The following is a 22,627-nucleotide window of genomic DNA, read 5'->3' as shown; positions in this document are numbered from 1 at the left end:
CAAGTCTAAGCTAGCTTGTGTCAGGACCTCAAGCCCGGGAGGGGGGCTAGGTTACTGCAGGAGCCAGCCCTACTGATCCCACCCTTTCCCTGGGCCTAATCAGTCCTCCCACACCATTACATCCCTGCTTTCATTGGACAGCCTACCTGTTCCAGAAGGCTTTGCCAGCCTGTGCCAGCCTTTGACTGAAGCCAACAGGCTGGCACAGGCCTTTCCTTCAGTGTCATAAGCCACCACACTGCAGCAATGTGCTTTACAGTTCATTTGCAACAGTGTGCATGCTTGTCCCGCCAGTGGTAAGAATTACACCGTAAGATGTTCGTAGGATGTGTCTCACTAGCAGATCATATCTCAGCTTCCACAATTTTTTTCATAGTTTGCTAGATTTGTTCGGTGGGCTCATAAGGACAGAAAGAGGGACGGACTGACAGACATGCCCACCCCTTTGTGTTTTAAAATGTGTGTTTTAGGAGAGTTATCAGACACAGACAAATAAATAAATCCTGATTGATGACCATGGATGCAGCTCATAGATGTGCTCCTTTGCCCTGATGCAACCCTCCTTTGTGAAAGCCACCATGTCTCAGGAACACATGAAATCTGGAAGACAGTCTAGTCATGCAGTCTCCTCTGAGGCGACTGTGGCTGGTTAGAGCACCTGCAACAGCTTTCAGACATCTGGGATGCATTAAAAAATTAATTTGAAACACACACAAACATCCAGCCTCTACTGTTCCTAATTCACAAGACTCGTTCATTGTACTTGTGAATATATGATGTCTCTTGCTGGTAGTATTACTGATAAAAACTTTGTAAAAATCTGCCTCTGCAGACACAGGGACTTCCTGGGTGTGGCTACTGAGCACATCAGTGCAGGACAGAAAGGGTGTGCCTAGCTGGTGCTCTCCCATTTCTCCTCATAGTTGAGTACACTGTACCCATTTGCGCAGAGCTAGTCATTGATCTTAATTGTTTGTAATATTTATTGTGGGCTGCTTTGAAATATGTTTGCCAGAGGAGTGTATAGTCCTATGCCAAGTGAGTAGCAGAGACTACCAGTGGTATATAGATTGTAGCTGTTGACACGGTGTGTAGGGAATGATGACTTGAAAGGTGTGCCCTGTTTGCAAATGGTCAACCTTGTTTCTCTTTCCAGTACACTTGGCCGATCCTATGGGATTCAGTGTTACAGATTCTCCGTGGCAAAGGCAGCATTCCATACTGCATGCTGCAAATGCTGCTGAAGCTGATTGTTCTGATGTTCAGCACTCTCCTCCTGGTTGTGATCAGAGTCCAGGTGATTCAGTCACAACTGCCAGTGTTTACAAGGTAACACCCAGCATTGAATGTTATCGTATTGTCAGCAGGAGGCCAAGAAAATGATTCTGCACCAGTGCTTGGATTGATTGTGGTGCTGCCATGCTGTTCTGTTTGGGGAGGGGCTGTGGAGGCAATGCTGAGCAAGAAGTCCTAATGATCTGACTCCGTATAAGGCAACCTCCTGTGTTTCTCACTAATTTGTGTACTTGGAGGCTCAAGTAATATGATACCATCAGCACAGTACCAGGATGTCAGAGACCGTGCATACTGCTTCTTAACTAATGGGTTTCGAGTGGTAGTTGGAACAGAATCCAAAGCTCTGATTACAGGCCTGTTTTCTGTACGCTGGCAAATTTTTGCAAGCAACATTGTGTTCAACAGCCTGATAAAATGTGACCTTGCTGCTTACGGCAGGTGTACAGCCTAGGAAAGAGATAAAGCGTCCGCCTCTGCTAGTTATTCAAACAACTGATACAGTCAACGTAAAGCAGATTGTAATAAAGTATATCTGTTCGTGAAGATATAAATGCTCTGGAGAGTAACTGAGCCATCTCTGTTCTTCCAGGGTTTTCATTTCAAAGTGGGAAGGCTTCCCAGGGGAAGGCTGGGGAAGATTTAGGCTTCATCTGCCTTCCTGCACAGACCTAATTTTGTGTGACTCTTGATTAGGCAAGGAAATGTAACCATTATTTTATTTTTTTATTTCATAGGTTGGTTGGTTTGGATTGTTATTTAGAGGTGATGGGCTTAAATCATGGGAGGAGGGCTGGGAGTGAAGGAGAACAGCTAGATATGACCTCTCCATCACACTATCTTTCTGCATCCCTTCATCTTTCATGTACCCTGAGTTTACCTGTCCCCAGACCTGGAATGAGGGTCTGTACTGTCTGTCTGACTCATCCACCTTGTAGAAGTGGTGTTGCATGTGAGCTCTGGCCAAGGACCTTGTCCACCAGAGGGCCCGCCTAGACATGCTGGCCCCTGAACCTTTAGTACTGGTGGCAGTGGTAGCACCAGTGCACCATCAGAGGCTAGACAGAGGGTGCAGTCGGGGTTCCAGTGCAGAGCTTTGTCCCAGGACCTCCCCCCCACAACCAGGTACCAACATTGCTATCATAAGTCATAGTTTTGTATTGGTTTCCCCTGGCAAAACTTGAAGAAAGTTTTTTTTTACTTTGGGTGACATACTAGGGGAGTAGGTAGAGTTTGAGAAATCTGGCTCAAAATCACCCAGTTATAACAGCCTGCTTGGGGTTACCTTTTAGTTCAGGATGTATACAGTGTGATGGAGTTGCCTATTATTGAAAGGATTTTTACAGCTCCAGCTCCTTCTTTCTCCTCTAACTAGGTTTGATAACCCAGCTGCTGTGAGCCCGTCTCCTGCAAGGCAGCTGACTTTCAACTACCTCCTTCCTGTCAATGCTTGGTTGCTTCTCAACCCCTCCGAACTGTGTTGCGATTGGACAATGGGGACCATACCCTTGGTGGAGTCTCTTCTAGACATAAGGAATATTGCCACTATCTCCTTCTTCTGTTTTTTGGGATCTCTGCTTATCTTCAGCCTCCGGTATCCAGGAGAGTCCTCCAAGACTGTACTGATGGTAAGAACAGTTATTTTTTGTTATCAACTGTCCGGTCTTCAAGATGGTTGATGTTTCCTTGTGAGCTAGGGTTGGAATAGAAGGACAACCAGAGTTGTCATGAGAGAACCAACTTGTCTATTCTTCGCAAAAAGTATTCTGCTTGCTGTCTCCCTGCTCATCTTCTGACTCCTGTCTCCGTGCTGAGAGGACTTTAGCTGCATGAAAGTGACTAGAAGAACCCCTTGCACTGCATATCTGCACTGGTATGAAGTACATACCTTCACCTGGTATGACCCCTAGCAAAGTGTTGCTCCTCCCACCCCCATTCCTGCTGAAACTTCAATTGCTGGCTGCCTGCCTCAAGTGCCATTGACCAGAAAAGTTGCTTTCATGGATATAGCAGAATGTACTGCATAAGTGCTGGTTAAACAGAGGAAATGTGAATGAGCTGAATGTCAGTGCTTCTAAGGAGCCAGGCACCTGATTGCTTCTAAATCCCTGGCCCACTACTTGCACAGTCCCAGTGTGTGTTCTAGCAACCGGCTGTGGATCAGTTCAGTGAAGTACGGGGGAAGACCAGAGCCCTACTCATCACAGTGTGTTGGCCCGACAAAAGTGGTAGCCCAACTTATGGCCAGCATTGGCTGAGTCATGCTGAATTCTGAAGCACACGCACATGCAGATTTCAGTAACTATTCTTTATCAGCTCTCCCAATAGCTTTATATTATTTATCAGCACTCCTTACGTTATTGTGCATTCTTGGCCAAGACGGCAGCTCGAGCTGCGTTAGTTCAGCACTCAAAACAATTTGGTAGCGCTCAAATTGGGACATTGTATATCTCTAGCTCAGATTATATGTGGGGTGCGTTGGGCTGCATTGAACAAGAACAAATCATTGTTGCCATTTCCTGTTTCCAGCATACCTCTGACTTTGAGCAGGCAGATTTTGCCTCTACACTTATTCTCTCCCCCCCCCCCCCCGGAACGTAGGCTTTCTTGGCAACCAACCTCGTTGTCAGGTTACGACGACATCGTGCCAGTAGCAGTCGGAACAGAGTGAACATTAGGGTAGGATGATTTGTGCTAGGGATGAATCAAAATATCTGAGCAGCAGCAGTGCTGGAAGCCACTCGGTTTTCTGTTAACAGGTACCGCTGCTACAGAAATGGTGTGAGAATTAACACATTTTTGAGTGTAGAAGCAGTCCCTGGGTGACCTGGGTTTCTGAGTAAGCGTGTCTGGCTCATCTGAAGGCTGAGAGGTGTTTTTCTATTTGTTTTACAACCTACAGATATGGCTTGGTGCACTGCTGGTCAGTTTCAGTGAAACTGAAGGAATGTAGCATGCCTTCCAAATAAATTCAGTTGATTTGTGTTACATGAAATGATCGTATGGGACACTCCTGGGAGTGTGATTAAAAAGTATAATCTAATTTGGCAATTTCCTTGCACATCTTCATTTCTGATTATAGGACCCATATTTTAATGCTAAGTAACCTTATTTATCTCTATGACAATCTGCATACAAAGTGATATGATATGATTGGTAGATATTGAACACCAGGTTGTCCTCTGGGCAGTGATGCAGCATTAGGGGTTCAGTCTTATTCCTAATGTTGGAATTCATGTTTGAGCTTCACTTTGCTGCCCTAGGCCTGGTCTAGAGGCACCTGACAAAATATCTTTGCTGGGGTTAAGTAAGCTGGACTTCGGTCAGTGCCTAGGCAGGGAATGGCATGAGCACCACCTTGAGTTCTTTGCAGGGTGGGAGATCAATGTGAAAAATAATATACAAATTGAAATTTAATAACTGTTGAAGCACTCTCTGTTTTTGGGTTACAAGTTAGTATTTGTGTGTCTTTTTGTTTTGCTTTTTTAGGCACTTTGTTTAATAGTGTTGCCATTCATCCCAGCATCCAATCTTTTTTTTCCTGTTGGCTTCGTAGTAGCAGAGCGAGTGTTGTATGTTCCCAGCATGGGATTCTGCATGCTAGTAGCCCACGGGTGGAAAAAGCTCTCAAGCAACAGGTAGGTTAAAAGGTACAGCTTGGGGGAAAATGGGGGGTATGGATGGCAAGTAATTGTTGTGAAGTTGCGTGCATGGCAGCTGTCACAGTGGCTTTCTCTCTTACTTTCCCATCTTTTTTCATTTATGTTCTAAACTTAAAGCATAGACCAGGTACTTGCTTTTTAAATGTAATTCCAGTTGCAATACGAAGGAACATTAATTTGGAAGCTGTTTCCTATATAAAGCAGTAGTTAATGGCTTTTAAACTTTTAAAGATAAACTTCTAAAGGCCCTTTTATAAGGTTAGAAATCAGCCACACAGCCGGATCCTAAATAAATTCCCACATGCTGGTGCAGCAGTGCTGGCACAGGCTATGCTGTATCCTGCAAGGGATTTTCAGCTGCTAGAGGTCTCAGGGTAAGGAGACGTTTGTCCCTTTGTCCCAGGGTAAGCGCCAGCAGCTGCTACGGGTTAACTCGGACCTGCATCAGCGATTTCTTTGATCTGGGCAGGCAGATCGGACTCAGGAAGGGGGCTTAGGATATTGGCGCAGTCAATCCTGTACTTTATGGTCCACAGTCAAGAAGTCTCTCTCCATTTCACACTTGTAGTTCCCTTCTCTCACATGCTTCTGTTTGAACTCCCTTGATGATATGTATCCCACGCACTCTCAGTTCACTGGACTGTTTGGAGCCTAGCTCTGTCCGTAGGTGTGTGGCAAAAACATGAAATCTTCGTATTCCTAAAATATTTGAGCAGTATCAGTGCTGATCATATTAAGTGAGAAAGAACCTTCAAATCCTGCGTAGATCTCCTGATGAGTGCTTGCTATTCATTCACGCTAAACCAGAAACACTTTGTGCCAGCCCTGAACTCTTTCAGTGAAACCAGAGAGATGGATTTTTTGTGTTTGAAGAAGAGGTGTATGATCAGCTTCATTAACAGCTATAATTGGTTTCATTAGTTTTGTGGATTCTGTTGCTATTACATTGCTTTTTCATTTCTTCTGTTTTTAACCCTTAAAAGATACTTGACTTGATGCTGATGGTTTGGGGGGGGTGTTTTTTATTTCTCTGAAATTTGTTTAGATTATTTTCAGTAGAAAAACAGCCTAGAAGTATTTTAACTTAATAGGTTTTGTTCGTTTGCTCAACCATAAAGGCATTCTACTAATATTTATGCAAAAAATGCCCCCCTTAAAAAAAATACTATTGAAAATTCTGTTATTCTGTCAGTTTTGGAAACATCATACCAATAAATCCCAATTTTATAAGTTGAGACTGCCTTATTCAGAAATCCACTATAGCAACCACTGCCAAAGAAGGTCAAATTTAAGTAGGCCATAAACAGACTTGATTTAGCGTGACAAATGACGTCTACCCCCAAACAAACATTTTCCTTAGCTGCTCAGTTTCACATCCCAGGAGGGTTTCTTCTGGACTTGTAAGACTGTCTGTCACTTTGTGTTATGCTCTGTGATTAAAATCCTAACAGTATGACACTGAGATCCTAGTAGTAGAGTAAAATGCTGTTTTCTGTAATGACGGTGTAAATCTTTCTTTCACTGGGTGGAGCTGCAGGCCTAGGGTAGGGACAGGAGACGTGCTGGCCGTCTGCTATGTGTTAAGAACTGCTCAAATGTTACAACCAAAAGATTTAGAACTTGCCATAAGGAAGCTGTATGGGATGGCATCCCTGCAGCAAGTATAATGTGTGCTTGGGCATTGAGAGGAGCCAATATGTTGCGTTCCTATTGTATGAAGGTACGCCAAAGGCAGGTCAGGATCATGTTGGATCCTACGCAGTCACTTATCTAAGAGGGCCAACCTGGCAGTTTCTGCATGTAAACACCACATAATTTTAATGGCTAATAACCTGCTTCATATACATTTACTATATCTACTTCTCAGTTGCTCTGTTCAGCTGAATCTAACATCTTTTGTCCTTTCTTTTGAGTTTTCTTTTGCTGCCGTATTTTTTCCTTGTACTTTGAACAGCCCCTTTCCTCGTCAAGTCAGTGCATTTTCCTTAATTCTACCTGCTTTAATAGGATCTTCCCTGTTTCCCTGCCTGCCTCTCTCCACAGTGTTCATCTTCACTATTATCTAGCTCAGGTGATTTACAACCTGAATTTTTTGGGGGGTTGTGTGTGTATGTGGGGGGGAGGGGTTGTGTGTAAATGAGAAGCAAAGTAGATGAGAATTATTTTTCAACAACAAAACTGTATTGTACAAATCACAGTAGAAACTCAGGCATGTCTACTCAGAAGTAGTGGAATTTATTCCCAGGTCAGTGCAGGTAGGATTACAGCCTTGATGTCTAAATTTATAACTATTCCCATGAACAACAAATGGAGAGCCAAGCCCTTTGGACATTTCTTGCTGCAGTTTTGTGTCACGTAGGCAGATGTATTCAGTTTATTTGACCACCAAAGCTGGATTCCAAATCTTTAAAAGCCATTCTCCAAGAGCTGGAGGATTCAAGTCATGCCATTTGGCAGCAATTAAGGTTTTAGCTGCAGTTAATAGGTTCCACACTAGTTCATAATGCTCACAGTGCGCAAAACCTTTCAGATACCCGACAGAATACCCAGTGGACTGAATGAAAGGCTAGAATCCATCATAGAATTGATCACAAAGAAACAACTTCCTTCTGAAAGTCTTAATCTTGTCACAGTTCCACCAAGTAAGGATAAAATCACTTTTAGGTTGGGAGAGTTTTCTAGCAATGAGCATTACCTTTGCTTCCCCCCCCTCCCAATCAATAAGCCTTTCAGTGCTAACGGAATGAAATTTTGTAATGGCTTTCTTTTCTGTTCACCCAAGGAGAGGAAGCTATTAGCGTTTTCAATCTCTCTTTCCTAAAATGAAATTAAAAAATAATTTGTGTACATCTGTGCTTTATTTCCTCCAAAGTAGCTGTCATGGTTTTAACAAGTTGTGGAAAGATTATAAGACTGGCAAACATTCAGGTAGCAGGCTGTCCCTCCAGTGGGGTACTGACTATAAGAGAGGCTAAAATAAATTTGGTTGTCTAATACGGTGAACAGGAGTCGATGTGCCTGAAGATTGGTGTGTGTCATCCAGTAGTAGTTTGGAAATCATTAATTTTTATTTTATTTTCCTTCTGCAACAGTGTGCTGAGAAAACTGTCTTGGGCTTTTCTGTCTTTGGTACTGTTCATTCATGCCTTAAAAACATTACACCGGAACTGGGACTGGGAATCCGAATACACATTGTTTATGTCGGCTTTAAAGGTACAGGACTGTGATTCCATTGTTTTTGCTACTTCTTATCATACTGTGTTAAAAGGACATCTGGATCAGGGACCTCCTCACCCCTGCATGAGAAAGAGAGTGTGCTATACCATGGTGGTAACGATGACTTTATTATCTTGGGGACCTCTTCAAATATGAAAGGATGATTTTTTTTTTCAGTAGCACATATAGGAAAATTAGATGGTACTATGTCTTCTTACACTTGCTGAGCTACTTTTATAACCAAGCAGGTTCTTTTTGTTTGGATTTATATGGTGCCTTTCAGCCCGTAATGTGGCTCACAACAAACTCAAAATCCATATAGAACTGAAACACATCCACAATAAAATGAATGAGTTCTTGAATACAGGTATGCATCACTTAATGATGGGAATACGTTCTGCAAGCCCCATTGTTAGGCACATCTATTGTTGGTTGGACAACTGCTAATGGCAGCCAGGGAACACCCCAAAATGCCATGCAGGACCGGGAAAGCAGGAAGAAGGTGGCCAGCTGGCAAAAGCGCAACTGGAAGGTGTGCAAAGCACAAATTAGCCATTGAGCCAGCATGGAAGGAAACTGGCCTGGTGAGTTCACCAGGACCACCGTCGTTTATGTGGTTCGTCGCTGGCCAGGTCATTGGTATGTGGCACATACCTGTTCATGGAATTTTCAAGGGGGTTATCTTCAGTACATCTATGTTTGTTTTGGTAGAGGAAGCCACGCATAAGAACTTGCAAAATGTTAACTTCAATTTAAAAGTGGAGAGAGAGAATTTAGAAAGAAATTAAGAACTGCTATTTCCAAGCACCGTGAGGATGACATTAATACACTGGAAGAATGAATTTTGCACACACTTTCTATAGCTGTGGATACATTCACAGCTGTATGTGCATACATACTCCTTGGAATGTACCATCTTCGTGAGTTTTAGCAAATTGATGAGAGGACATTCAGACTTCAATCACTTTCTGTACAAGGCCCAAGATGATACGATTGCAAGGTGCTATAATCCCCCCTGAGCTTATCCTTTGCAGCATATCCCAAAAGTTGTCAGAAGATTAGGCTAATCCATTTAGGGGTTCCAAGGCACCAGTGAAACTCCCATGTGCACCAAGCCTTTCGTGGACTGGAGCTCTGGGTGCATTTTGGAACTCTCGTATCTATTGGATCAAGGACAGGGATTATAGTGATGTGCCTTTGATTTTAGGTGCATCACTTGAATTTGAGTAACACAGTGGGTGTTAGATATGCTTGTCTATCTTTTTTGTGTGTGTGATCAGGTAAACAAGAACAATGCCAAACTCTGGAATAATGTGGGCCATGCTTTAGAAAATGAAAAGAACTTCGAAAGAGCATTGAGGTTCTTCATACAAGCCACCCAAGTGCAGCCAGGTGAGTTAGTCATTGTCATGACTGGCCAGGGCGTAAACATTATGTCACAGCCTGTACCGCATACCAGACACTCTTCTTGCAGAATGAACTAGTGGCAACACTGCCTACTTAATATTAAGAAGTCATAGGAGCCTGTATAACTTATGAATTCATATGTACATGAACTGCCTCACTCCACTTTGTATCTCTCCACTGTCTTCAAATCAGCAATATCATTTCAGTAATGTTATTTAAAGAGTTTTTTTCTCTTCTAGCCATTACTCAATTAGGAATTTATCTATCACTGTTGACACTCTTAAACCATACGGCAAATATTTCTTCCTCTGGCACAATACATTTTTTCAATCAGTTAGAAAATCTGAGATCCTTATGCTTGTGTTCCAAGAACTGTTTAAAGTTCTGTATTTGCTGGCCCACAAAATCAAATAAGCTTCTCTGAATAAACAATAGATTAGGCTTCATCATATTTTTTCAAATCTGTTTGATAAACACTGAGTTTATCAAACAGATTTGGAGTTGGAGTTATTATGTTAAAATCAGACCTTTATGCTGTTGCTGACGGCGGCTGATTGTGTCTTGACTTTTATACATAAAGTAGCTTTGCCTGTTTGCTTAAGTTGTGGAATCCAAAGGGCAAAGATTTTTTTTTAAGGATAGTAATATTTTGTGACGGTCATCCTGTATTGGGTTTAAAGTAGTTATGACTAATGTTAAATGAGCTGTGCTGGAACCTGCTGCTGTTGGAACTTGGAAGAATAAGCCCATGTTCACATATGAATCTTAGAATTATGACCAGAACTGTATTGTTGCAGCAGCTGGTCAGGTATTCAGCATCTGTCTAGTGTTGTGCTATACAGGTTGCATAACAGTCCAATCCATTGCAGCTACACCACTGGAGCTTGCACTGTATTCTGTGTGGATGGGAGGGAGGGTTTCAGTCCCGGAGCTCTCCTTCAAGAAAGGGAACATTTGTTCCCTTGCCTTGGGAGTAAGCATCAACTGCCTGAATGAGTCTGCTCAGACCAAGTGAAACCCGGAAAGGCGGATCGAGGCCAGGAAGGGAGGATAAGATATTGGTGGTGCCAATTCCACCCCTTCACCTGCCCTAGTCCACCTCTGCCCTGGCCTCCCTATCATTCTGCCTGCCCTGTCTGTCTCCTCCATGTCAGGGCTCATTGAAAGACTAGTGTGGCCACTTATTATTTGTGGCAGTGGCCCATCAGCACAAAATGGCATGTTGCTGTTTGCAACAGCCTTCAAGTATGTTGCGCTGCTGGAATTTGAGCTCTGGCAATGCAGCATGCCCTCAAAATAGGGCCATAGGAGGTACCAGTGAGGAATAAAGGACGTTGATGAAGTAACAGGGATGAACTGATTGCATTAAAAAAGAACCTCATGTAATGCAAAAAAGGGATGGTCCAGCAAGGGTTCTGGCCTTTTGGCCACAAAGGAATCTTGGTAAACATGCAGTGGCAAACTTGGTAAACAGAAACAAACTTCTGTTTGGAGAGTCACTCCTAAACTGGGATTATTGCAGAAGGTCAATTGTTTAGTTAGTCTTTGTTGAAGGAAAAATCATACCGTGTGACAAATCACACATGATTCCTACTCCGTGATATTCCAGTCTTCAGGTCATCTAGCTATTGTTCTCTTGTGTCATATTCACTGGACTTGCCAGAAATTTGGTCCTTAATATTTTTACAGCTACAGTTGTCTTGGCTATTCAACGTTATTTCCGTGGCTGAGTTTTTTAGAATAAAAATGAACGCAGATGTTTGTTTAAATTTGCAGACGATATTGGCGCCCACATGAACGTAGGAAGAACTTATAAAAACCTAAACAGAACTAAAGAGGCTGAGGAATCCTATCTAGTTGCAAAATCACTGATGCCTCAGGTAAATTGAAGCACATTTTTAAAAAGCAATTTCTTTGAAAGCTTTTTGTATACCTGGAGGATATCTTAAAGCAGGAAGGGGAAATAGGGAGTGCGATTTCTTTTTTTTAAGTATTAATAGTTTGGGGCAATTTCAGTGTTCTCACTTAGAGGCATGAAAGACTTGTTCAGTTAGCTTAAAAGGACATATGAAATTATTGTTGTGTTACATAGAAATGAGTATGTATTGTTGTCAAAATGAGTTATGCATTTATGTACTCTATATGAAATAGAAGATTGATGAAGTAAAGGTTTGGATGTCTTGACCCTGAAGGCTTAACTCTGTACAGCTTTCCACAAATTTTCCCAAACCTTTGAAAATCATGGCATTAAAAAACTTGTAAAATTAAAGCCATGCCAAACTACATGTTACTCGGGGGGGGGGGGGACTCTTTTTGTTCAATTTGGCCTTGCCTTAAGTGTTCTCTTAATGGCGGTTTCTGTGTAGTTTTTGTCTGTTGCTGATATTTATTTTGATTTTATTTTATGTAGATTGTAAGCAGTCTTGATAAACCTTTGAAGTGATTTTCAACCAGTATGCTGCAGCACATTGGTGTGCCACGAATGGTCCACAGGTGTGCTGTGGGGGTTTGGTGGTTTTATTTATTAATGAAATAAATATCATTTATTAGTGGGGCCATTGAGGGATGTGAGCCCCCCACCAGCAGCATGGTGTGCCTTGTCAGTTGTCAAAAAAAATGATGGTGTGTGTTGACAATTTTAGTGCCTTGTTAGTGTGCCATGAGATGAAAAGGGTTGAAAATTGCTGCTTTAAATAGGTTAGATATTCTGTCAAAATAAAAGTAGTAGCAGATTAAAAGTACTGTAGCTTGATAAGAGAGACAGTTTAAAATGATGTCTTTGGAAAAAACTGTTTAAACTTTCTCCAGTTTTAAATACATCATGTTTATGATTTTGATGCTGTGCAGGCCTAATAGCGATTTGGTTTTTTTGTTCCTGCCATCAGATTATTCCGGGTAAAAAATATGCTGCACGAGTCGCTCCTAACCATCTGAACGTTTATATAAATCTTGCAAACTTGATTCGGGCAAACGAGTCTCGGCTGGAAGAAGCAGACCAGTTATATCGTCAAGCAATTAGTATGAGGCCAGACTTCAAACAGGCCTACATCAGCAGGTATTTCTGTCAAGGTTTTTGAATGTGTTCATAAATGTAACTACACGCTCTGTATAGTGTGCTGTCAACCTTCTCTGTCTTGAAGCCAGGAATAGTCGTCTTTAACTATCATGATGCCCAGTGTAAGGGATCTACACGTATATTTTCAGGTTTCTTGAACACTGAAGTGGGGGGATCACTTGTGATAGTCTGTTCAAAAGCATCTGTTCCTGCAGTATTTTTTGTGAGAGATTATAATGGTTCAGCAGTATTGAAACCAGTTTCAAAGTGGTTTAGCTTTGCAGAGTAAACATGTCAAACTAACAACCGCCTGATTGGTGCTACTCCATTTCTTCACCAGAAGCACTTTTTATTACTGATTCCAGTCTTTCTGTAGTTCTTCTTCATGCTGCCTTTTGGTGGAACCAGACTGCAAAAGACTCCTCCATCTAAGTTTCTGATTAGATATGTGTTGGTTTTCCCCAGGGCTGTCCCACTTAGGCATAAGATGTGGTTTGCACAATCATTGGGTTGAAACAGGCCTAAGCTCTTGTTAATAGTTTTGCAATGTTGCCCCCACACCAAGGCAAGGGCACAATTACCCCATGAGATGTATTTCCAGCCTAAGTACTGGTTAGCTTGTTCTGGGAGAAAGACACTATTAAAATACCAATGCAAATTAATCACTGCTTCCTTCTGCCCTTCCCTTCATGTTTTTTGTCTTCTCTCCAGTCACAGAACTAGCTTGGAAGTCTATGCTCCATCTTAACGAGGCCCCTTGGTGGATCACAGGGGCCCAGTCCCATTTACTTATTGAAAACTCAGGTTCCTGCCTAATATTTAACATTGCCAAAGCCACTCTGGTGTGGACCTGATCGATCCTTTGAATGGGAGAGCCCTGAAAGTCCTATATAACAGTACAGTATAGTATATAAATACCATCTTTTGAAAATAATGCCACTCTGGGTCAGCCTTCCATCTTTGGGTATCTCGGGCACTGAACAGAAGTGGCTAAAGGCTGTGGGATACAGCTGATTGTCTGGTTACAGAAACCCCAAAAGGGTGTTTCCCCCTGCAAGGAAAGTACTGAAAATTTCTTGTTATCCATATGCAGCCATTTCAGACTTCAAAGCAAATGCTAGAAAAGTGATGGCATAAGCTGAAGCTCAACTATAGAGACTGTTGTCATCCATCAGTTTCTGCTAGTCCCCTCCTAGAGCAAACTCAGACCTACCATTTTGAAATCCAACATGTAATTAAGAGGGGAAAGGAACCCTTGTTAGTAAGCCCTGATCACTAGGAATTGCTGCCTGCTCCTGGACATAATACCAGTGCCCTCCAAGGAATTCCACATTGCCTTCAGCTTTTCTATCCTTATTAAGTTCTTGGGCCATCATTTCCTACCATCCTGCCATGACCTCCTTTAACAAACAGTTTAGGCAACATGTATAGACATTAAAGGTTCAACTTCAAAGATAGCAGATCTAGAAAATTATCCCTGGGTCTCCGGAGAAAAACAGTTGAATTATAATCATCTACATAGACACTTAATTCTCTGCCACCAACTTTAGCTTCTCTACAACTAGAGCACTTTCCTGTGGCAGTTCTCTGAATTTGGACCCCATCCTCCAGACCTTGGACTGTTGTGGATAACAAAAATTTGGAATTGGCTGGAAGTGTCATGCTGTAAGCACCCAAGCTAGGTGGGGCTTCCTTTACATCTGCACACCCTCAGTAACATACAGTTAATGGGCTTGGAATGCACTGTTTACAGATTGGATTATTTTCCTCCTCCTTCCCCCATATGAAATGGCAAACTGCAAGAAATGAAGACGGAGCCTTCTGGTAGTTGGGAAAACTGATTTAAATGTGGTGTGAGCCTCCAGTGGCCAGTAGAGAGGACCAACAGGAGTTGATCACAGAGTTGAACATTCCATAGGTACAGTCAGGACTGGTCAAACTCCAACCCTTGCAATCAGTGATCCCATAGTTTATTCCTTAGTTAAACCTGAATGCAAATGTAAGAGGCTTTGGAGAGTCTTTCCTGTCATGAGACTGAGACTGTTCTCTCCTTCAAATTATTCCTGAGCTTGTCTTTCTCAAATTATTCCCGGGAATTCTCTTCCCAGGGAGATATGTCAGGCCCTCACTTTAACTCTTTTCCAATGAGCTTTGAAAACATGTTTATTTTGCCAAGCTCTTAAGTGACTGACTGGTTTTAATGGACTTTACCCTGCTGCTTTCTGGTTTTATTGGGTCTTTATGCAACTTTTTCTTACTTTGTAGCCCTAGTTTTTGTCTCTTAGGGCCCAATCCTATCTAACTTTCCAGCGCTGATGTAGCGGTGCCAACTGGGCATGCACTGTATCCTGCAGTGAGGGGACAGTCACTGAGGCCTGTTTGTTCCTTGCCTCAGGGCTGCATTGCGGCTGCATCAGCACTGGAACGTTGGATAGGATTGGGCCTTTAGTGTCTTATTATGGTTCACTGCTTTGTGAAAACTTTATTTAAAAGGCAGCACTATACATAAATCTATTAAATGATCAATCAGGGAAGACACATTTTAAAATGTTTATAATCTTTTCTAATCAGCTATGTTTTCTTCTTTTTCCAAACAATCTGAAGCAATGGAAGCACACTCAAAATTCTTAAGAGAATCCTAAGAGTCTCTAAGGATAAGAGAATCATGCTATAAATTGAGCATAATTAAGAGAACAGAAATTGACCTGTTCCAATGATGTAGTACTCAAATATGTTAGTGCCAGTTTGAGAAACAAACAAAATATCCTTAGTGACTGCAGATGCCTACCTGAAATTAAAAAAATAAGCTCTATAAAACAAATGAAGTAAATTGTTGGATGAAGATATCTGCCTTAGATTTTAGAACTACATTTTTAGAGGTCTGGGAATTAGTAGGAAGCAAGCTTTAGGGAAAATCAGATCCTATGGGGAGAAATTAAAACTAAACGCTGTCAGAAAAACTCACTATAAGATCTCAAACAGGGGTTTTAAAACTGGAAAACCATCAAGTAAGTTGGCCCAGTAAATATTTGGCAAGGGAAATTGAAATGAGAAGGGCGCATGTGGCGAGGAGGGAGTTAGCTATGAACAAGCTAGGAGGCCGTGTTGTATAATGTGTATGGGCCCCTCAGTGAAATATGTAGCTTTGGAAACAGCACAGCAGTTCAAACTAGGAGACTATCCAGAGGTTTCCAAACTGAAAAGCCCCCAATTCTATAAAAGTATCCTCCTGGTTTGGGACTGATGCGATGCCAAATAAAAATACCCAGCAGAGAGGCTCCATAAAGAAAACACGGTAAAGAATTGCTCCCCAAAGAAAAGCAGAACCTGCCAAAGAACAACATCTTGGATGCTAGTAAGAAATGTGTCCTTCTATGTGCCGCCTTTCCCAAAGAAACTGCTGACATCACTTGACTTCAAGCTTGGACCTCCAGTTGGTATCCAAAGACATGTGGTCTGCTCAGGAAACTCCTTAATCCTAAGCATGTGAAGTTAATGTGCAGCCACTCAATGTCCAAAGTCTGATGGCCAAAGCAACATACAACTACCAAGCATGCCCAGCTCAGGGAACAAAAAAAGCCACAAAGCTACTTGGCAGGGTCAGGTTGGAACTTGGAAAGCCCAAAGGCAAAAGTAATTCAGATCTAGCACTTTAATACACAGTCAGTGTCAGCTTGTGGGATCCATTCTTTGACACCTCCTTCATGTGGATTCTGAAATCAGCAGATAATGAAATCTGCAATTGGGTCTCACAGGACCTCTGGACGTGATGGGAAGCACCTTCTAGTCATGTCCAGAGGTGTTGTAAGCCACGGGGAGGCTTCATGTGAACCCTGAAACTCAGAAGACCTCCCAGACCTCCAGTTGTGTCCAGGAGGCCCTCTGAAGCTCTCCAACACGGGCTTGCAATCCGCGATAAGTTAAATCTGCAGATTGTAAATCTGCAGGTGACAAGAACCAACCTGTAATATTTTAGAATGCTCAAAATGTTTCACAAACATAACCTCAATGCTTGAAATAGGCCAGTATTGTCATCTCCATGTTGCAGGTGAGAGAGCTAAGAAGGACAGCTGAGATAGTAGCTTGACTTGTATCCTCCTAGCTAGTTTATGGCTAACTCCATCACAGGACTGGGATGTTGGTTTTTAAACACTAATGGATGTCAAATAAGTGATTAGGGCTAGGGGCTGAAGGATGGAAGCAAAATTTAATAGTGATTGCTCAACAGGGGTGAATTGCTTCTAAAAATGAACAAACCTCTGCAAGCTAAAGAAGCATACCTCCGAGCCCTCGAACTAGATCGGACCAATGCAGACTTGTGGTACAACCTGGCCATTGTTTACATTGAACTGAAAGATCCAACAGAAGCTCTGAAGAACTTCAACAGGGCACTGGAACTGAATCCCAATCACAAGTTGGCACTGTTCAATTCTGCTCTGCTGATGCAAGAATCTGGTATGTTTTGTTCACTTATAACTTACACACCCAGTACATGTTTTCTAACATAAACACACAACCCAAGAGCCACTTTCTAGTACATTATTTTAAGTTCGGAGTTCATGGCACACACAGCATGCTAGCTTTGAAGGGTACTCATCTGTGCGGTAGTCACTAAATCGTTTCCAGATATTCACAACTAAGAAAATACCTACATCTGCATCCAGCCCATAAGGAAGCATCCCTCAGTGACATTTTTTATAAGGCTAGTAAAAAACAGTATCCCTGTTTTTAACTTATGACCAGTAACTTTTGGCCACTTATGGCCAGACAGTAAAAAACAGTATCCCTGTTTTTAACTTTGTTTAGTTACAGGTGGAACCTGTTTATCCATGGATTTTGTGTCCACAGATCTGGCCCCCTGAACCTGCGTTAAACCGGGTTTGGCCCACCTGAAGCCTCCAAAGGTCACCGGAGCAGTGCTCCAGTCACCTCCAGAGGCTCTTCTGAGGCCCATAGAGGCCAGACTTCAGAATGGCTCCAGTCACATTCGGAGTCCCAGTGGGCCAGAAAACCACAGATTTCATTACCTGTGGTTTTTGGTATCCGCGGGGTGTCTGGGAACTAATCCTCCACAGATACAAAGGCACCACCTGTATTGTAGTTCATTTTTCATATTCATTTTTCATATTTCATATTCATTTTTCATATTCAGTAAATGGATCCTCTAGGCAGGTCTGGTCTGGAGGGTAGAGCCTCCAACTGCCTGAAGATAACATCCACAAGGTCGCCAGTTCGAGGCCACCAGCACCGTGCGACCTTGAAGCAGCTGACAAGCTGAAGCTGAGCAATTCCATCTGCTCTGAGTGTGGGAGAAGGAGGCCAGAATGTGAAACCAGATCAGAGTGAAACACCTGGACTGTTGTGGTTCTTGAAAGTTAGAACCTTCTTTCAATTGTAAAAATCCCTACGGGGATTTAATCAGCCTGCCTATGTAAACCGCCTTGAATAAAGTCTTGAATAAAGACCAAGAAAGGCGGTATATAAATACCTGTTTATTATTATTATTATTATTATTATTATTATTATTATTATCCTTCCTGATAGTGTTAGGATATTTTATACCATATCTTTGTTTTTATTATTATTATACTTTATTATTATTATATAGATATTAGCTTTCAAGATCACACAAATGTCTTTGGATTTCTATATTTTTGCATGTGTTGTCAAATTTTAGTTGAGACCCTTTAATATCAGAAAATGTCTTTGCTTTAATTTGTGTGGTATCTTTTGGTATTCACATCAGATTAACTTTCCATTGATTTGCTAGAAGTCTTGGGGACAGGCAATAAACTGCAGTAATTTGTACTTTTAACTCAAGCCGACACAAACAGTTAAAATATGCTTTATTCTTTACCATCAAATTATTTCTATAAGCTTTTTCATCCTTTGTTTTGTTCCCACATCATGCGTGAAAATGTTATATGTGAACTCGTGTTCATATAATCAAAACTAAGGCTACACATGGACTACATGTGTAATATTCCAATCCAAACTAAATCCTCTACTGGCGGAATGCACATTCTGCTGATGGAACCAGCAGGATTCAGGTAGAAGTGTCTGGATTCTGCACCGTTGTCATCCGTTCTGTCGCTGCTGGCCAACGCTTGCAGGCCCGCAGCCAGGCCACCATCTGCCAGCATAAGGTGGGATGGCCAGTGGGTGGAACATGGCAGGGAGTAATGGGGGAGTTTGGTGTGGGGAGGGAGGTGGAATGAGGAAAGGGCAGGTTCAGCAAACACATGCGCGACCAATTAGATAGCATGGTGCTGTGCCAGCAAAATCACTGGCACAGGACTAAAGAATACCTTAGAGGCAGTGGAAGCTTTCCCCAGGGCAAGTGACTGAAAGTTCAGTCATGGTCGGAAGACCTCTCCAATTGCCCCACCAAGGAGGGCCCCTGTGTACCTCCTTGGCACAGCTATATCAGCAGGGGGGCTGTTAGGTAGGATTGGGCTGTAAACCTCTTGTCACAACCTACTCAGAGGTTGAAAACCCTAAAAATACAAGGTCTATCAAGAATCTGGAGATTTTTTAAACATACATGTCTGAGGTTTTCTTGGAACCAACAATGATGGAACAAACAAACAAACAGATTTCACATTGATTTGAAGTCCATACATGTCCAGACTGTCCATCCATTAAGCAGGGGTGCATTGAACGTAGTGTTTTCACCCTACGTTGACTTTGCATGGTTCTTGAAGTCTTCAAGGTTAATTTCATATGTAATATCCATCATAATTTAGTTTAATTGTATATTAAAGCAACCTTCTCAAACTGTGGGTCAGGACGTACTAGGTGTGCTGCAAGGCAATTTCAGGTGTAGCCAATTTCGCCTAGCCCAGCTGCCATTGAAAATACAGAGTTGAAAATATACAGAGCTGCTGGACAGGGCAGGCTCCCAGTGGGAGAGAGGCAGGGTGCTTTGCTCTGATTAGGTGGGATGCTGGAAAGAGGGGGACAGCTATGTGGTTGGAGAAGGATCCAAGTCTGCCTTCTGCTTTGTCTTCTAAGCTGGAATGTTCAAATTCCAAGCTATGCAAAGAAACAGCACAACCAAACTGTGTAATGGGATTTTTGGCTGATTGCGGCTTAGGTTTAAAACCTAAATTGGTGATGTCACTTCCTGCCATGGCATCACTTCCAGGTTAATGACATCACTTCCGGTGGGCCCCAACAGACTGTCATTCTAAAATGTGTGTCCCAGCGCTAAAAAGCTTGAAAACCACTGTAGCAGAGTACAGTATATTGTATCTTTTCCTATACACGCAGTTGAGGGCAGCTCTGGTATTCATGTGTTTTTCCATTGTTTTAGGTGATGCGAGACTTCGGCCTGAAGCTAAAAAGAGACTTCTGAATTATGTGAAAGAAGAACCCCAAGATGCAAATGGCTATTTTAACTTGGGGATGTTGGCAATGGATGACAAAAAAGATGCCGAAGCCGAGACCTGGATGAAAAAAGCCATAAAGCTACAGCCGGGCTTTCGAAGCGCTTTGTTCAATTTGGCACTGCTCTATTCTCAGACCTCAAAGGAACTGAAGGCTTTGCCAGTTCTGGAAGAGCTGCTAAGATATTACCCTGATCATATCAAAGGCTTGATTCTAAAGGGAGATATTTTGATGAACCAAAAGAAAGACATACAGGGAGCTAAAGCATGTTTTGAGAAAATCCTGAGAATGGACCCTACCAACGTGCAAGGAAAACACAACCTTTGTGTAGTTTATTTCGAAGAGCGAGACTTATTAAAAGCAGAGGAGTGTTTGGTGGAGACGCTGGCCTTGGCCCCGCACGAGGAATACATCCAACGTCATCTCAGCATAGTCCGAAGTAAGATTGCGTCACTTGGGACAGGGGAACCACCTATGATTCCCACAGAGAAGACTGCAGCCACAGGGGAAAAAAAAACTCCATTTGAAAACTTGAAAGATGTAAAAACTGAGCCGAAAACCACTCGGACAAAAAACAGTCATAGCAAAAAGGGGCAGACAAAGACCAAGAAACAGGGGGAGAAAAATAACACAGAAAAGGAGACAAAAAAGAAATCTACTAAGGAAATAAAAGACATTGAGAAAAAACGGGTGGCTGCTCTGAAAAGACTAGAAGAAATTGAGCGTATATTGAACGGTGAATAGCTTCTCAGGTCGCCTCTCCCAACGTACGAGGTCAACGCTTCTTGCAAGTGTTGTGTGTTGAGTCAAAATGACCACTAGGTGCTTTTGCATTTGAAAGGAGTATTGAAAACATATCAGTTAATTTTATTTTAAGGCAGGCAAAGGCTGTTTTCCGCTATACACAGAAGTAATCGGTTAAGAAAATCATGAGTTTTAAACAAAGACTGTTGGATTAGGGACTGAGCATAATATGACACAGGGGCTTTCCAGCCATAAGATCAGGAATTCTAACACTAAGGTTGCAGCTCCAAGCAGCAATACTCAGGCCGTAATCCTATACACACCAGTGGTTCCTAAACTTACCTGGGTCACAGCGCAACCTCTTCTTCTCAGGTGCTGCCGTTTTGGATTTCACAAAATGTTGCAAGATCCAAAATGGTTGTGCCCAAACCTTGTAAGATTTGGTGAGATCCAAGATGGAGGTGCCCAAGCCTTGTGAGATTTGGGGCTGCTATCTTGGATTTTGTGAGATCCAATATGGTGGCACCCATGGGAACACGTATGAGGGGCAACCAGTGACTACCCCCAGCACAATGGGGAGTGTGCTGCAGTGCCCTAGGGAGTTGAGATACACTCTGTGGGAATCCCTGCTATAAACACTTACCTGGGAGTAAAGTCCCATAGTGCTCACTGGGATATGCATAGGATGGTGCTTTCATTGTGCTCCAGAGATGCTTGCTTCAGAGTAACTTTTTAAGGATTGGGCTGTACAATCCATAAATTACTAGTGACCAGACATCTTCAGTTCTTGTTATTCTCAAAACATTGTAAAATGTTAGAAAGTAAAGAATGCCATGGATAGGATGGTTTTAGGCTGACTTTTAGGCAAATTCACCAGGGCAAGTGCCGCCTTTTTATTTGTTTGTTTCAATTGACTCCATTATTTCATTTTGCACATCAAGTCACTGCTTATTTTTCTAGCTACGCATTTGTGCATCACGCTGCTCTCTTCCCTCCCTTTTCATTATTAGCAGTCCAGAATGTGTTGAAGGTTAACTTGGAACATCACGTCTCGTGGATGTGCATGCATGTGTTCGGTAGTTTTTCAGACCTGCATAGATCATGCTAAACAGTGCAGTGATCCCCTATTCATGGATTGGAGGGGAATCACACATGCGCCCGAACACACCCAGTTATGCTTATTGAAATTCCCTGGCCTGTTAAGAGATTTGTTAAGATCCTATGGTGCATTTAACATGTTTTATAAATGTAGTGCTTCTTTCTTAACCTTTGGTCACTCTGCTGTAAGGAATCACTAGATAGGGAGCCTCTGGGTTTATTTCCTCCCTGGCATGTGTGGGATTTGGGGTATTTTTGTCTTTTCTTTTCAGTTAACTAATACGAGGCATCCCATGTTTAAGTTTCTCACTTACAAATTAATTCCCTGGTGTAGTATATGTAATAAATGGCAAAGCAACACTACTTTCCTTGGCAATTGCTGTAATCCTGTTTTATTGAGGGAGATTTCCAAATAAACCTGATACAAATGATTGTGGTTCAGGGCAGTAATTTAAGCAGAGGTCCTTTGCTTACATTTAATAAATACGCATACGTTTTAGCTGTAAGTCATTCTCTTTCCTCACTGCTTTAAAAAAATTCTGAGAAGGGCTGCTTCATATAACTCCTACAAAGAAGGCACTTTTGAATAGAAGATAGCATGTAACCTGTGTATTTCAATCATCACCTCTACATGTAGTAATTGGACGCATACATGTATCCAACACACCATCTCTCTGTTTCCAACCAGAAAGGCTGATGTAGTTTTAATTTGGAACACGAACTGTTGCATTCACAGAGAAGTTATGGGTTTTTAATTGAACTG

General features: G+C 42.2%; 1 protein-coding gene across 1 annotated transcript in view; it reads left to right on the top strand.

The window, feature by feature from the left end:
- Positions 1-22,295, top strand: part of TMTC3 (transmembrane O-mannosyltransferase targeting cadherins 3) — a 37,906-nt gene extending 15,611 nt beyond the window's left edge. Inside the window, exons 7-15 of the mRNA XM_066634328.1 lie at positions 1,157-1,329; positions 2,669-2,921; positions 4,783-4,931; positions 8,048-8,168; positions 9,452-9,563; positions 11,355-11,458; positions 12,464-12,633; positions 16,862-17,088; positions 19,949-22,295. Coding sequence (XP_066490425.1) covers positions 1,157-1,329; positions 2,669-2,921; positions 4,783-4,931; positions 8,048-8,168; positions 9,452-9,563; positions 11,355-11,458; positions 12,464-12,633; positions 16,862-17,088; positions 19,949-20,766 — 2,127 coding nt within the window. The 3' untranslated portion in view covers positions 20,767-22,295. The remainder of the gene's footprint in view (positions 1-1,156; positions 1,330-2,668; positions 2,922-4,782; positions 4,932-8,047; positions 8,169-9,451; positions 9,564-11,354; positions 11,459-12,463; positions 12,634-16,861; positions 17,089-19,948) is intronic.
- Positions 22,296-22,627: the final 332 nt, after the last annotated feature.

Source organism: Tiliqua scincoides, chromosome 7 (genome assembly GCF_035046505.1).
Source record: "Tiliqua scincoides isolate rTilSci1 chromosome 7, rTilSci1.hap2, whole genome shotgun sequence".
NCBI classification, from domain to species: domain Eukaryota; kingdom Metazoa; phylum Chordata; class Lepidosauria; order Squamata; family Scincidae; genus Tiliqua; species Tiliqua scincoides.
The sequence above is the reverse complement of the archived record's forward strand: the minus strand, read 5'-3'. Positions and strand labels throughout refer to the sequence as shown.